The sequence below is a fragment of the Drosophila virilis genome, chromosome 5, assembly GCF_030788295.1.
Source record: "Drosophila virilis strain 15010-1051.87 chromosome 5, Dvir_AGI_RSII-ME, whole genome shotgun sequence".
Taxonomy (NCBI): domain Eukaryota; kingdom Metazoa; phylum Arthropoda; class Insecta; order Diptera; family Drosophilidae; genus Drosophila; species Drosophila virilis.
Genome location: NC_091547.1, coordinates 2,072,192 through 2,086,174, shown reverse-complemented (window position 1 = coordinate 2,086,174; position 13,983 = coordinate 2,072,192). Strand labels below are relative to the sequence as shown.

General features: G+C 39.9%; 1 protein-coding gene across 3 annotated transcripts in view; it reads left to right on the top strand.

Annotated features, from left to right (window-relative positions):
• dpr1 (defective proboscis extension response 1) overlaps positions 1–13,862 on the top strand; it is a 72,732-nt gene extending 58,870 nt beyond the window's left edge. Inside the window, exons 1-5 of one of the 3 annotated variants that reach the window (XM_032436133.2) lie at positions 7,164–7,236; positions 7,606–7,725; positions 7,885–7,981; positions 9,107–9,204; positions 10,735–13,862. In XM_032436133.2, coding sequence (XP_032292024.1) covers positions 7,641–7,725; positions 7,885–7,981; positions 9,107–9,204; positions 10,735–11,033 — 579 coding nt within the window. In that variant the 5' untranslated portion in view covers positions 7,164–7,236; positions 7,606–7,640 and the 3' untranslated portion in view covers positions 11,034–13,862. Of the gene's footprint in view, positions 1–7,163; positions 7,237–7,602; positions 7,726–7,884; positions 7,982–9,106; positions 9,205–10,734 lie in introns of those variants that run through there. The other 2 variants (XM_015168730.3, XM_002059402.4) reach the window with 2 other exon arrangements.
• The last annotated feature ends 121 nt before the right edge of the window (positions 13,863–13,983 follow it).

Here is a 13,983-nt window from a genome sequence, read left to right as displayed (position 1 = left end):
TAAAAATTTTGCACTAAAAATTCCATAAATTTGTTTTTGTTTTCCCTCGCTCAGTGTCTGTTTTTTTTTTTTTTTTTACGTTTTTCTCTTGGTGCTAGTGAAAATTCTATTACAGCGCGAGGCGCACCGAAACGCCATAAACATCAGTCAAGATACTCGACCCCGCTGCTGCTGCAATACTTTAGACATTTTAATGTAAAAGCAGGCGCTTCAATTGCTTAAATTACCAAGTTTATTACCAAGTCTCGACAAGGTGTCAAACTATGCTGGCAGAAAGCTGGCTGCTCCGAACTCTCAAGGAACTCCCGAGCAAACGGGCGCGTAGGAGCTTCGGCAGTGGGCGACAGCGTGTCGCCTGTGTAGATTTTAATTTGGAATTTAAGGAAAATTACCAAGCTGCCTGATAAAGAAGGCAAATTGTAAATTGTAAATGAAATTATGTACTGGCTGTGTGTGTCTGTGCGTCAAAATAGACACGACGACGCGGCAGCGAAAAGGAGCTCTAAAAAAAGTTGTTGTTGATGCCGCTAAAAAATTTGTTTACCAGCGCGCAAGTAATCAAGCGTAACTATATAAAAATATACATATATATATATATATACAGGTATAAACATACTGAATAAGTGGAAAAAAATAAATTGCTACAGGTGTGCTGTGCAGGAATTTAAGCAAAATGCGGGCAATTTAAATGCGCAGCCAAAGAAAATGAAGAAGCTCTAAAGAAGTTGTCTGCCACGCTCGTTGGCAATTGGCTAGATTAATGCTAGAAAGCAACACTCAAGCTAAGAAGAAAAAAACAGCCAAAGAAAGGACGGTGTGCCGTGCGCCGCCTTCTGTTGACATTAGCAGCCAGCAAATTGCATGCAATCAAGCGCAAATCATTTCTGCGCCTTCGAGTTAAACATTTAATTTGTGCGCCTTTTATTGCACAATATTGTTTATTTGAGGTGGAGCCAAGGACGTCCACAAAGAGCACTTCTTTACAAAATAATGGCACAAACAAAGGCAAATGGCAAATGGGGGGCACAAAAAAATAGACAAGCTTCTTATATATCGAGCACACAAATAGAAAAGAGCATTAAAAGGCATTTGCCAATCATTGAAGTACATATTTTAAACAGAATTTTACTTTTTGGCTTGTTATTTTGAGCTCGAAAGTTACAGCTGCCATTATAAAGGCACAAGACCAGCTCTCGATTTCTATATAGTTTTTCTCCGAACTGAAACGAATTCCGTTTAGGCATAGGTTCTAGTCCTCGAAATGAATGCTGCATTCAACTCTGATACACCAGCAAAAGTTCAACATTTGCAACTTGCGAAGTGCGTGCATTTAAAACTGGAAATCTACATTTTGCTCTTGATGCAAGCTTAACTTTTGCTCTAGATTTTCATCTGGCTTAAAATTTACAATAAAAAATCAGCCAAACCAAAACCAGATGCGGATTCACTTTTTCATCTGGTACTTGAATTAATCCTTGAATTTAAATCTGGAAATTCGGTCAAATACATTTTCAAATTTTGGCGTTAAATCTCTAATTAACAAGGCCCAATATTAAAAGACTATCCTTTTTTACGGGAACTGACTGCTTTTAAAACAGGAATTAAAATGCGTAATAAATATTTATGCACATATTCCAATATTTAGCCACAGAATTTTAATATTTATTTGTCGCAGCTTAGCGTTTGTAACCAGAATTTTTCTCTAAGTGTATTAAACAGATGCCTTTTAGCCTTAAAACAATAATATTTCATGTTCTTCACATAATTTTCAAGTCCAGAGCTTCACAGAACGACATAAAAGCCGAGCTCTTGTGTGTAATCGAGTGTAAATACATAATTAAACCAAAATTTCGACATAGAATTCAATAACTTTGCATTCGGGCAGATAATTGCAATAGTTGCGTTGCCCGGTTTTCGGCTCGAGGAATATGCAATTATTTAAGTAATTAGAAGCCACATGCACATTTTGAAGCTGATAATTAATAACTAGAAACAAACGCAAGCGTTGAGCATTTTATGGGTCATTTGCAGTGTCCTTTCTGCACGACTCAAATGCGCAATGCAATTTTCTGTCCCGGACCGCAATTTAAATGTATCGCTTAAATTGCGGTTCTTGAGGCAACAATAAGCCAGCAATTATTTGCATATTAAGAGCTTAAAGCCGCTACTTGGGAGTTATTTGGCACTCGCTGCTGGGCTGCTGCCTGCTGGGCTGTTGGCTGGCATTGTCTTGGCCATGAGCTAGAGTTTTGTTTTGGGGGATTTTTGGCTCGCGAGCAGCTGACCCAAATTCCTGCTTAAATTGCACGTTTATTTAACTTATTACACAAAGCGCCGCACAGTGGCACTCGAAACAGCTAAACAGTAAGAAGAGTCGTTGAGTGGGGCGTGCTTGACAGGGAGATACCCTGCCAAGTGGTCGGAGTTTAACTCGTTCTGCTTATCGTTTATTTCAAATATCGAGCCTCTAACAGAGAGAGGAGCTGGCGAACTTGGCGAAATGGACGAGGCTTGTCGTCTTGTTCTAGCATATATAAGGCTTAGGGTATTAAAAGAAACTCCGCCTGCTCCTTAGGCTCCCTTTGCACATATTCTTTTTTAAATATCAGGCCCCTAGCAGACAAATCGACTTAACTTCTCGTCCTAATCTGGAATATATGTGCTCAAAGCTGCTTCGAACAAACCAGACATAAATATTCTTTAACCATTATACCCCTTCTGCTGAATTTAGGGTACAAAAAGAAAAGAAACCGTATTACAAAGTGCATTATGCTTTATTTATGTAAACTTGGGCGGAACTCTGCCCACAGCCGGACACAAAATATAGGCGCAAATGAAATTGCAAAACATAATTCGTAATAAGCAAATGTTTTACTATTTCATTGTGAGATGGCACGAAAAAGCTGGATGGAAGAAGCAAAATAATATACTAGAATTACATTTTCGTGCGAATTGATGATAAATTGCCAAGAATATTATCAGCGCGTGGTTCGGAGCTCATGATTAATGTCCCACGAATTATTAATAACAATAATAATAATAATAATAATAAGCACAGGAATGAAATTGGCAAATGAAAATGGCAGAGAACACGGCGAACATATAACTATAGCCTGTGTCTGAGGCAATGATAATGATGTTTTGGCATTTCATTTGGGGCATTGTTTGGGCCGCGTTTTGACAAGCCCAGCCAAAAATGCTTGAGAATATTTCAATCAATTGTGTGTGCATGAGACGGCTGCGAGGCTGCTTATGCCGCTGACTTTTACAAATTGAATTTATTTATTTGATTTGACAATTAATTCCAAGCAATTTGCGTTTCAAGTTTCTTTGGCTCGTCTGGCAAGATTAATAGCCAGGGCGCGGCTCGGTTTACTTTAAATCTGCGCGCGGCTAAAAGCGGCGGAAAAACGGCTAAATAAAAACATATAAAAAACTGTTAAATTGTATGTCACTTAGCGCTGCGAAACGAGCGAAACGAAAACGAGAACGAGGCAATAAATACTCGTATATGTTGTACATGTGTGCAAACATACATCAACATATGCGGCGCAATAAATTTTTACAATAGCAGCAGCAGCAGACGCAGCGCTGCTAAAATTGCTAGCTCGACTAACAGATACCCTTTATTTGAGCCGGCGCCTAGCTGTTCGCTAGTTCGACGCTGCGACAACTAAGCTAAGCAGTCTCCAGTCTCATACTCAGCTCTATTTAACATATACATTTCTACAGCCTTAGGCATTCATTTGCCCAGCTTGGGCGGCAACTTGGGTCGCTGCTGCAGTTGATCCCGTTGACCTATATTAGGTATAAGTATTATATACCCGGTTAACATGCATTGCACAGGGCATAACAAGCTGCATTGTGGCGCGCCCGAAAGTATGCCATGCGCAAAGTTCATTGCTCCAAATGTTTATGTTTATGGGCATAGGCTTATGCGCATTTTATGCGCGAAATCAAGAAAAATGAAAATGCATTTTCATGCCAGTCTTCGCCCCACTCTCTCCGACCATTTCTTACACTCTGCTTGCTGTGGCTACCCACACCCGAATCCCCCTGTCTGTCTGCCTGTCCGTCTGTTTGCCTGTGGCTGCACAAATTTCAAGCCATTCGGCGGTTCCGTCGACTGTGTGTGTAAACAAGGCCTGAGCCTTTGAATGCCTCTTTCTCTCTCTATGTGTGTGTGTGTGTGTGTGTGTGCTTTTTGCCTGGTTCACAGCCGTTGTTGCCAGCTGTCTTTATCGCTTCTCTGTTTTTTTTCTTTTCTTTTTGCCTGCTGCGCCTTGGCATTTGGCCAGCAGCAGACTTTGCAGCTTTTCGGCCTGGGTCAACACTAATGAAAACTTCAAACAGCTGGGGCCAATAGCCAGCAATTGCGCTTAGGCGGCAAAGTTTCTGGCCTAAACGCTGGCCATTCATAATGCAGGTGAATTGCACCAGAAAAACATTTAATCTAATTATTGCTAAGTAGCCAATTTGCCACACGGCTGTGGCACACGCCTCTCGGGTATTTATTTCCATTCTCCAGATATATACCACAGCTAAAAAAGGCTTTCTTCGAAACGCTCCAAGTTAAATACCCTAATGGACAGTTATATATAAAAGTAATTGTGAAGCTCGCAAGTGCTACATTTCGCTAGACAGAAAAGTGCATAGAACCACGAAATGTGGGACCCTTTAACGCTATGTATATATCTACTTTATATATTTGAATGTTCAGCGATGTCTCCTACACATTTCATGACAAAAGTAAAGTACCCTTACTGGGTTGGTATAATAAATACATATATCCAAGCCAGCAGCTCGCTGACAGCGAGCAATGCAAGTTTTCGTTGGCGAAAAGAAAAGCAAGCTCGGCTGAAATGGCAGCAAAACGTGGCACAGCCGCATGCGGGCACACACACACACACCTAACACCTGGAGGTGTTGGGTGGTTGTCGTGGTTTCTGGGCCACGTTGTCAGCTGCATGTGTGGCAATAATTTTTGGCTAGCTGCTTTGTTTGCGCGCTTTGGGCGCACAGTTGTAGCCAAGTCAGCGCCAAAAGTCATAGACACTTGGCTTTGCCTGCCACAATTGTTTTGCCAGGTAAAACAACAACAACAACAAGAACAACCAAGAACAACAAACAAGAACTCGTCGCAACCTGTGCGGGTCCATAAAGCAGCCAGATAATCGCCTGGCATGTTCGAATTCCATTTGGGGTTCGTTTTCCCACTTTCAGCCAAGCGCCACTCTATTATTATGGAGCTTGGCATTTAATTTAGATTAACATTTCGCACAGCTCTCTCTCACACTCACACACACAATCACACACCCAGCTCAACCTATGCTTCCGCTTTCCTTATTACAGCTTTAAGCCTGAACGCGTTTTTCCTTCCTTTTTTTTTAAATTTTGGTGTGTGTCCCACATGAAAGCGCATTACGAGCCGGGCAAAAGCAAAGGAAGAAAAGAAATGAGAAAAATCGACAGAATGTGTGCTTTTACTTTGCTTAAGCCAATTGTTTAGCTTCAGTTTTTATGGTTTTATCAGGTACAAGCAGATATAAGCACATATAAGGAGTCATAAAATCAGCTCCAAGTTTTGTAAATGAGTTTGTTCGGCAAAGCACGTTAAAAAGTTTGCTATCAAATATCTGTTAGAAGAGGAAATTTCCCGACCGAAATTATTTGTGTAATTAGCGCGAGCTGCAGGCACATACAAAGCTGCACAAATTGCCAACATATAACATTTTTCTTTGTGAGAAATAAAAAAATGGCAACGATATGAAAATGGGACATTTTCCTACTGCATTTGAACCAGCGACTTCGCGCTTCTTTTTCAGAAGCTCAGACATATTTTTTAAATTAACAATTCTTGCTATATTTGAACCAGCGCCTTCTCTGCTTGCTTGTCCGACGCTCTGACGAATGTACAAATTGCCAATTTCTGCAGCATTTGAACCGGCGACTTTGAGTTAACAGTTGACAATTTCAGCTGCATATTTCAACCAGCGACATCTCGCTTGCTTGTCCAATATATAAAATTTCAAAATTTCTGCTGATTTGAACCAGCGACATCTCGCTTGTCCGACCGACACCCAAATACCTAAGCTACACAGGCTGAAAACGTCACGTTTGCACATCACAATCGTAAAAACTTTCACCAAGACTTTCCCACAACGTATTCCCCTAGCCCTCCTTTTCCAATCCAAAAGGCAACTTCTGTAAGAATTTCGGCTTTTCAGCTCTTGCGCCTTGTGTTGTGTGTTGATCACCATTCAGGATAAAAAAAGAACAAGCATAAGGTTTATGGCAGCCCTCGCTGGGCAATTTATGAATACACACAGAAACACACACACACGCACATAGTGCATATTAAGCCCATGCAAATCAACGGCCCAAAAGTATGCAACACTTTTTGCGTTACACTTTTGCCAAATGGTTTTTCGTTGCCGCACGATTGAATAACAGCAAAGCGCACCGAGAACGGGTGGGCAGAGGCGCCACATCAATGGGGCAAGCATGTGGAAAAAAAGGAAGGCTGAAAAGCGGAGTGAAAAGTATCAGATGTACGTAGCAGCGCTCCGTTACAGTTGCAGTTTCAGTCGTTGGCAGCAATTTATTTACGCCGGGCTTTGCGGTTCTTTAGGGCCGCAGTTGCAAGGCGCAAAAACCAACTTGTAAAATGGCGCATGTGTGCGTGTGCGTGTGAGTGTGTGTGTGTGTTGGTTGTGTATAGCGTGTGGCTGCAGCTGTGAAAAGTGGAGCATACAAACACGTGTAGTTGCTGCTGTTGTTCCCGTGACGCGGGCCAGACGGGGCATGTGTGCCACTTCTGCAGCATGCAACGTTAAGCGTTTGCATTAGTGGCAATGAGGCAGCAAAAATATAAACTGAGTAAGAAAATAGAAAAAAAACCAGTTGCCGCCTTCATGTCGAAACATATTCCATTACATCAGCTGTCAGCAGTCACAAACAAGACGCCAGTCATAAGCCCAAAATCGCATTTGGCTCGCTGTCCGCAGCAATTTTTCCATTATTCATTTCGCATTTTTCATTTTCAATTTTACCATTTTCCAGCGTACTCAATTGAAATCTTCGACAGTTGTGCTGTAACAACAAAAGGCACTTCAGAGTTGACACTTTGATTTCGAAAATCTTTGTTTTTTTTTTTTTTTTTTTTTTTTGCTAGAGACAATTCCAAAGAGACAAGGCTCAAATAGAAAAAACTCACGCGCTTGCCACAAACTGCAGGTACAACGGGGCGTATGAGTGCGCATTGTGTGTATCTATGAGTTGGGACTGTGTGTGGGTTCTGCTGGCTTTTATAAGGCATAACAAAAGCTTATCGCCAGCATAATAGAGACACGCGTCTGTGTAATAAAGTAGCAGGCGGCCGAGGGGGCGTTTGGGCGGGCGGGCAGGCAGTCAGTCAGTTGGGGCATTATCATTAACATTATTATTATTATTATTATTATCATTGCAAAAACAGCGCTTTGTCTGTGCGTTTGTGTGTATCTCTCTGCTGGCAACTTAAGTGACTTTTTGTTCTGTTTTCCCTCTCGCTTTATTCCTTCTCTTTCCCTGCCACACACTTTACGCTCTTTGGCATTGTTAAAGCAGAGCTCAAAGCGGAAATCTACGGACCCAGCGATCTGATGGTGAAAACGGGCAGCGACATTAATTTAACCTGTAAAATAATGCAGGGACCGCACGAGTTGGGCAACATATTCTGGTACAAAGGTGCGTATGCGTCATATTATTTTGCCTATATGTCTGTGTGTATGCCGTTTGTCAGGCATCTTCGCAATTTAAACAATTCAATTTGCAACTGACATTCACACATTCCATGTACTTTATTTATACATAGTACAGCCTCATTCTCCACTTCTCCATTTGCAGGCAGCGAAATGCTCGATGGCAAGAACGAGAACGAAATCGACAGCTCCATGGCACGCATACTCGTCGAGGATGATTGGTCGGATGGCCTGACTTCCAGGTATGTGCGATTCGAGTCTCTCTCCCACTCACCCTCTCTCTCTCTCTCTCTCTCTCTCTGTCTTTCTGCCTCTTTCTCATAATACCCAAGCAAACATCTATTTCAGTTATTCGCATTCAAATGCCTCACACTTAATTAAGTTGAAGAAGGGCTGCGAATGTAAAGTACAGCTGGCAGTAGAGCAGGTGTGCAACGGGGCGGGAATGGGAGATACTTTGAGACTCGGGTTCTTATAGCAACACAAAACAGAAATTCATTAAAGGGGACAAATATCGGATAATTACATAAATTTAAAAAATCTATATTTATTTTGCGTTTAGTTTATTGCAAATGCCTTATTTGCCGTTTGGGCTATTTGCAAATAATTTCCAAACCCTTGACTTTGTGAAAACGATTTCATAGTTATAAATGGCAGACTTTTCAGTCCGTTGTTGATTGATTGACTGAATTAAAGCATTTTGGAGCGCTGGCTTTTTTGCTTTAAGTCGTTTTCACGAGCTGCAGCTTTGATTTGTATTTGTTGTCAACATTTTCTTTAGTTGCAAGTCAACGAACCGAAATTTCAAAAAAAAATACAGAGAAAGCGGCGAAGTTTAAAAGAAGCTCTTGAGAAAAGCAATTAGTTAATGGCTGGCCTGAGTCGAGTCAAACAGGGTATTTGATAGTCCGTAAAGGGCACAATTTACAATTGTTCGCAGTTAGCCGTGTGTGACTTTTAATTCGCTTCGCTTTTTGCCAGCAAAGTTCCACTTGCAGTTGCAGTCGCAGTCAGAGTTACAGTAGTTGGTTTAGCCGCCGGCTGCTGCATGTGCTCATTGTGCATTTATGCCTGTTAACTAACGACACGGGCAACCATAAAATGCAGTTGCCGCTATCTGAGTGGATAGCTAAGGCCCAAGCCCAAGCCCAAGCCCACACCCTTGAGCACAACTGTGACTTTTAACATAAAGTAGCAAAGTTTTTAATGTAGCTCGGCTTTCATTTGATGTTAGAATGCGCCCCCCTTTTAACTGCCCCACCTTACCACCCACCAAACCAACCAGTGTTGCGCGTGTTATTCATTTGCTGGAATTGCCATTCACTTTCTACTAACCCGCTTTGCTCTTTCTCTTTCTGTCTCCACAGACTAAAAATCAAGCGCGCGATGCCCGGCGACACCGGCAACTACACCTGTGTGCCCACCGTGGCAAAAACCTCCAGCGTCTATGTGCACGTAATTATTGGTGAGTATGTGTGCGCGTGTGTGTGTGTATAAATGTGTATTGGTGTGTGTGTATTGCGCCTGTGCCTGACAGCTTTGCATGTTTATGACAGGAAGTTGCCTGTTAGCAGCGCGCATTGCAATTTCAGCTGCATTTCAACTGCACTGAATGGCAAGTGCACTCTATGTATGGGCGCGTGTGTGTGTGTGCGTGTGTATGGGCGTGGCCAGGGGCAGGCACACTTTTGTTTGTGTTTATATTTGTGTATTTATGCGCTGTGCATGTACATTCGTTTTTGCTGCAAGGTTTGTCCGCTTCTCATTACGTAGGAAAAGCCTTTAAAAGTCGCCCTAGGTTCAATTTTTAATCAACTTCTAGTTAACCTGAGAAAATATCTTATAAAACATCTAATATAATAAAAGAAGCATATCTAAATATCTATGATAGTCACAACATATTTGTCGTCTAAAAATATCATCTAAAAATATCGAATAAGTATAGCTCGATAATTATAAGAGCTAGATATGCCAAGCCTCGTAAGTAGGTTCTATAAAAATAGGCGCAGATTAAAATAAAGGAATACAAATCAAAAATGCAATAGAAATAAAGGCATACATTCCAAAAAAGTATGCCCGAATAAAAGCATACGAACAGAAATAAGAATAGCAATATGAAAATAGGAATAGTTTATTTTTTAATGGCTTCACAACATTTTTACCCAAAACTGGAAGAAATTTCGCCTTAAAGATAGATCAATCAAATTGATCATAAAAATCGGACAACAAAGTCCGATGTTAGCCCAAGGCAAGAAGAAGCACAGTCACTGCTTAAAGTGCGATACAAAGGAAACTGCGATTGTTTGTCGCGACTTGAGTATAGGGTATCTGGTAGTCGTACACCGTCGACTAGCGCACGCTCGCTTGTCATACATTTTGCCTTAGCTGCTAGCCTGAAAGAAGTGCGGAAATTATTTCTTGCTTTCTGAAACGCCAATAATCAAGTCCGGCTCCCAGTGAAAGGCAGCCACAACAAACTTCAGTTGCAGCTTGTGTGCTCAAGTGTGCATATAACAAGTTGTTGTTTGTGTGTTGCTGTTGTAGTTGCTGTAGTTGCTATAGTGTTTGGCTCATTGTTGGGGCTGCTTGTTTGGCAAGCAGGAAATGTGCACATGCAAAGTGGAGCATGTTGTGAAGCTGGCGTCGATATTATCTGGGCCCAGATAACAGCGCAGCTTGTTGTTGATGTTGATGTGAAGAGTCGAGATTTAGCTACGGGCGATTGAACCTGCCCTTATACAAAGGCAATCGGAAGGCAGCCAGCAGCCAGCTAAAACAGCAACAACAGCAGCTGCCAGAGCTGAGCTAAATTGCATCCGTTTACGCATGCGCTTGACTTGGTTGCTGCAGCTCACCTTCAGCTGCTTTAACAATTAGCTAATGAACTGAGATGAGCACCAACAAGACTTTATCCTTTGTACTAGTTTTAACCATTTTCAATGCTTTTGTATTTTTTTTTTTTTTTTGTTTTCTGTTTTCTGTTTTCTTTTCGCAGGCGAACACCCGGCGGCCATGCAGCACAATTCGAGCAGCAACAGCAACAGTTTCTATTGCGGCATTTGTTGCATGCTGCTCAGCATCGTCTCCTGCTGCCTGCAGCATTGGTATGTGAGTGCGGCGCCGGCTGAGACAATGGCCGCACTGTTGTTGCTGCCACCAAGGCAATTGTCACATGCAGCAGCATCATCAGCAGCAGCAGCAGCACCAGTTGCAACAACATCGAGTGCCCGCCCCCGCAACAGCAGCAGCAGCCGCCCTCAAAGTGGGCTGACCCTGGTGCTGTGTGTGAGATGAAGGAATGCAGCTGGATACTAATCTGCGTGTGCTCCAGGTGCTGGTGATCATGGACATGATGTTAATTGAGTTGTAATGATGAGATTTTAGTTAAATTGATAGGCATGTGTGTGCGATTCGCATTGATTTCGTATCGTAAATTGAATGCACTTAGTGAATAAACAACAAACATCTTTAGCTCTAAGCGATTTTGCGTAAGTTAAGCCAAGCAGAACAAACACGAAATCTACAAGGAAAACAAAAAGCAAACAATATATATATATACACACATACAAAAAAAAGAAGCCAAATAACAGAATATATACACATTTAAACTATATATAAAACTTAACTATTATTTAAGCAAAATGTAGTTGAGCAAATGCACAGTTCTTAACAAGAGCGAACGGACAGCTTGAACGAATTATTTTCGCTGTAATTCCCAACTGGTTCAAGCAGCGTGCATTTGTCTCCCTCACACACACTCACCAGCCAATAGCAAATCGTTAAAATTAATAAAGAAAACAAAAACATTCTCATTATGAAATAAGACTTACTAGGCTATAAATATGCTTCAATTCAATTCAATTGTTCTCAATCAGTCAATCAATCAATCCATGCAGTTCAATATTTTGCAATATTCTCCCGCTCTCACTTCTCTCTACTTTTCTCACCCCTTTTCTAGCCACATCAAGCGTATGCATACTTCTGAAGCTAACTGTATTACATTCAATTTGTTTACAGCCATTGTGTACTCTATTGTAATTAATAAGCATTTAACACAAACATAATATTTGCTGTAAATAAACGCCATTTTAATGTTTAAGGCTCTATTACAAATTACATAAATACATAGCTGAATATATATATAAATATATATTTATATTCTGAGCTAGTTTTTGGGGTGTGTCGCGATTCGACTTTCATTTGATGCGCACTTTTCAATCACGGCTAGTGTTCTTTTAAAAGGAAGCTAATGAAAGTAAAGAATTTCGGTTGTGCCGAATATTAAATACTCTTGCCAAGATGGGCAACAATTTTCTAGCCCGAATCACATATTTAATTACATCCTTAAATGGGCCAACAGCCAAGTCAACTTAGTCCTGTCCGTCTGACTATCTTTTAGTCTGTCCGTCCGTCCTACTAGACAGTCTGTCCGTATGTTATTCCGTCAAACGACTTGATATGTTAATAGTCGCTTCTTCGATTGCCTGCGGCGATCAACATTCAAGTTATCGATAGCTGGCTTTGCTTCTTTGAAATCGATAAGAATCGATAACAATATTCTTTGGCTCTCGCATATCTTAAAGAAGTCCAGACTGTTGTATGAAACCTTTTTTTTCTGCATTTGTTTTAATAACCCATAATTAACTCTGCAAGTGTATTGTAAAAATATTATGGAAAAGCAAAGTTTAAGCAAACAAAAAAAAATATAATAATGAATACAAAAAATAAAATAATTTGTGGCAACTAAAAAGCTGCTCGATGCATTCGCAACAGCTCAATTGATGGGCAAGAGTTGAACCAAAAGGGGAAGCAGCAAAAAAGTAAGGGTAAACAGCTTGTTGAAGCTAATGGAGTTTGATAGTTTAATCAAACACAAAAGGGATATAAACATTATGCATTAACACAGATATATGTATATATATATAAATATATATATATATATATATAAATGTTTGTGTGGTAACTAATTAGTTTTGTGCGATATAAGAGCATATGGAAATGCAAATTAATAATGTGCTTAACGGAAATCGAATGGAAATGTCGGGAAAAGCGAGCACTGTAAATAAATTCATTAGCAGCGAGTGTAGTTTTAATTAACTCTTGAATTAATATATATGTACACAAAAAAAATGGAAAAATAATAAAGAACTAAATACAAAATACAATTTAAATGTTGAAAACTGTGGCACAATTGGCAACACACACTCACACACACACACACACACACACACGAGCAACAGATATATATGGTATATATATAATAAATAAAATAAATAATTTAAAGAACAACAATAACAATTATTGATAAACACCTTTTGACTAACAAAATACAAATGTAAACAGCAAATGCAGCTGATGCATTAACAAAATACAGAAGATTAGTTAAATTTAATAAATAAATAAAAAGGCGTCTAACAACTACTGTGTGTGTGCGTGTGTGTGGGTGTATGTGTGTGTGCATGTGTGTGTAATTAGTTTAAGTAATGACAAACAACTTGTAAATAAACTTAATTTTGCATTAATCGAAAAGACGGTAACTAATACTTAAATATATATAAATACATACATATATATAACGCATACAGGTGCATAAGCGTTGCACACACACACACACACACGCACACACAGCGGCACAACAAATTAGTCACTTGATGTGTGTTAACTATAAGGGCAAACACTTTAGAGTTCATTCAAAGTCAGCAACACATACAAATAAACCTTGTGTTTGTGTATGTGAACGCATTATAACTAAGTATTTATGCATAGGTACTCATATATATATACATATATATATATATATAAATAGACACACACACACACACACTCACAGCAAGAGATTTAAACGAAATAAGAGTAAAATTAATTATGAGTTAATAAAATAATAAAACATGTCTTTTATTTCCAAAATATAAACGAATTATTTATGCAAATCGTTCGATTTGGTGTTTAGGCACATTTCAAAGACAACATAAATATAGAAACTCGTCTTAATCGGATCAAAAATACAAATTTGTTGAGTTGAATTGGAGACAAGACGTACGAACAAATTTAAAAAGGAAAGCTAAGCTGTTGTGCTAGTGCGAATAGGCAAATACCCTGCAATAATGATGGGATTATGGGGAAAATATAGACAAGGGAAAGTATCTAAAATGATAAAAAAAAAAAACAGTTTGATTGACTGACTGATTGAGGCTAAGCGCACTGTTCAAGTCGTAGTTAGCCGTTAAGCTAAAAAATGTCTGGA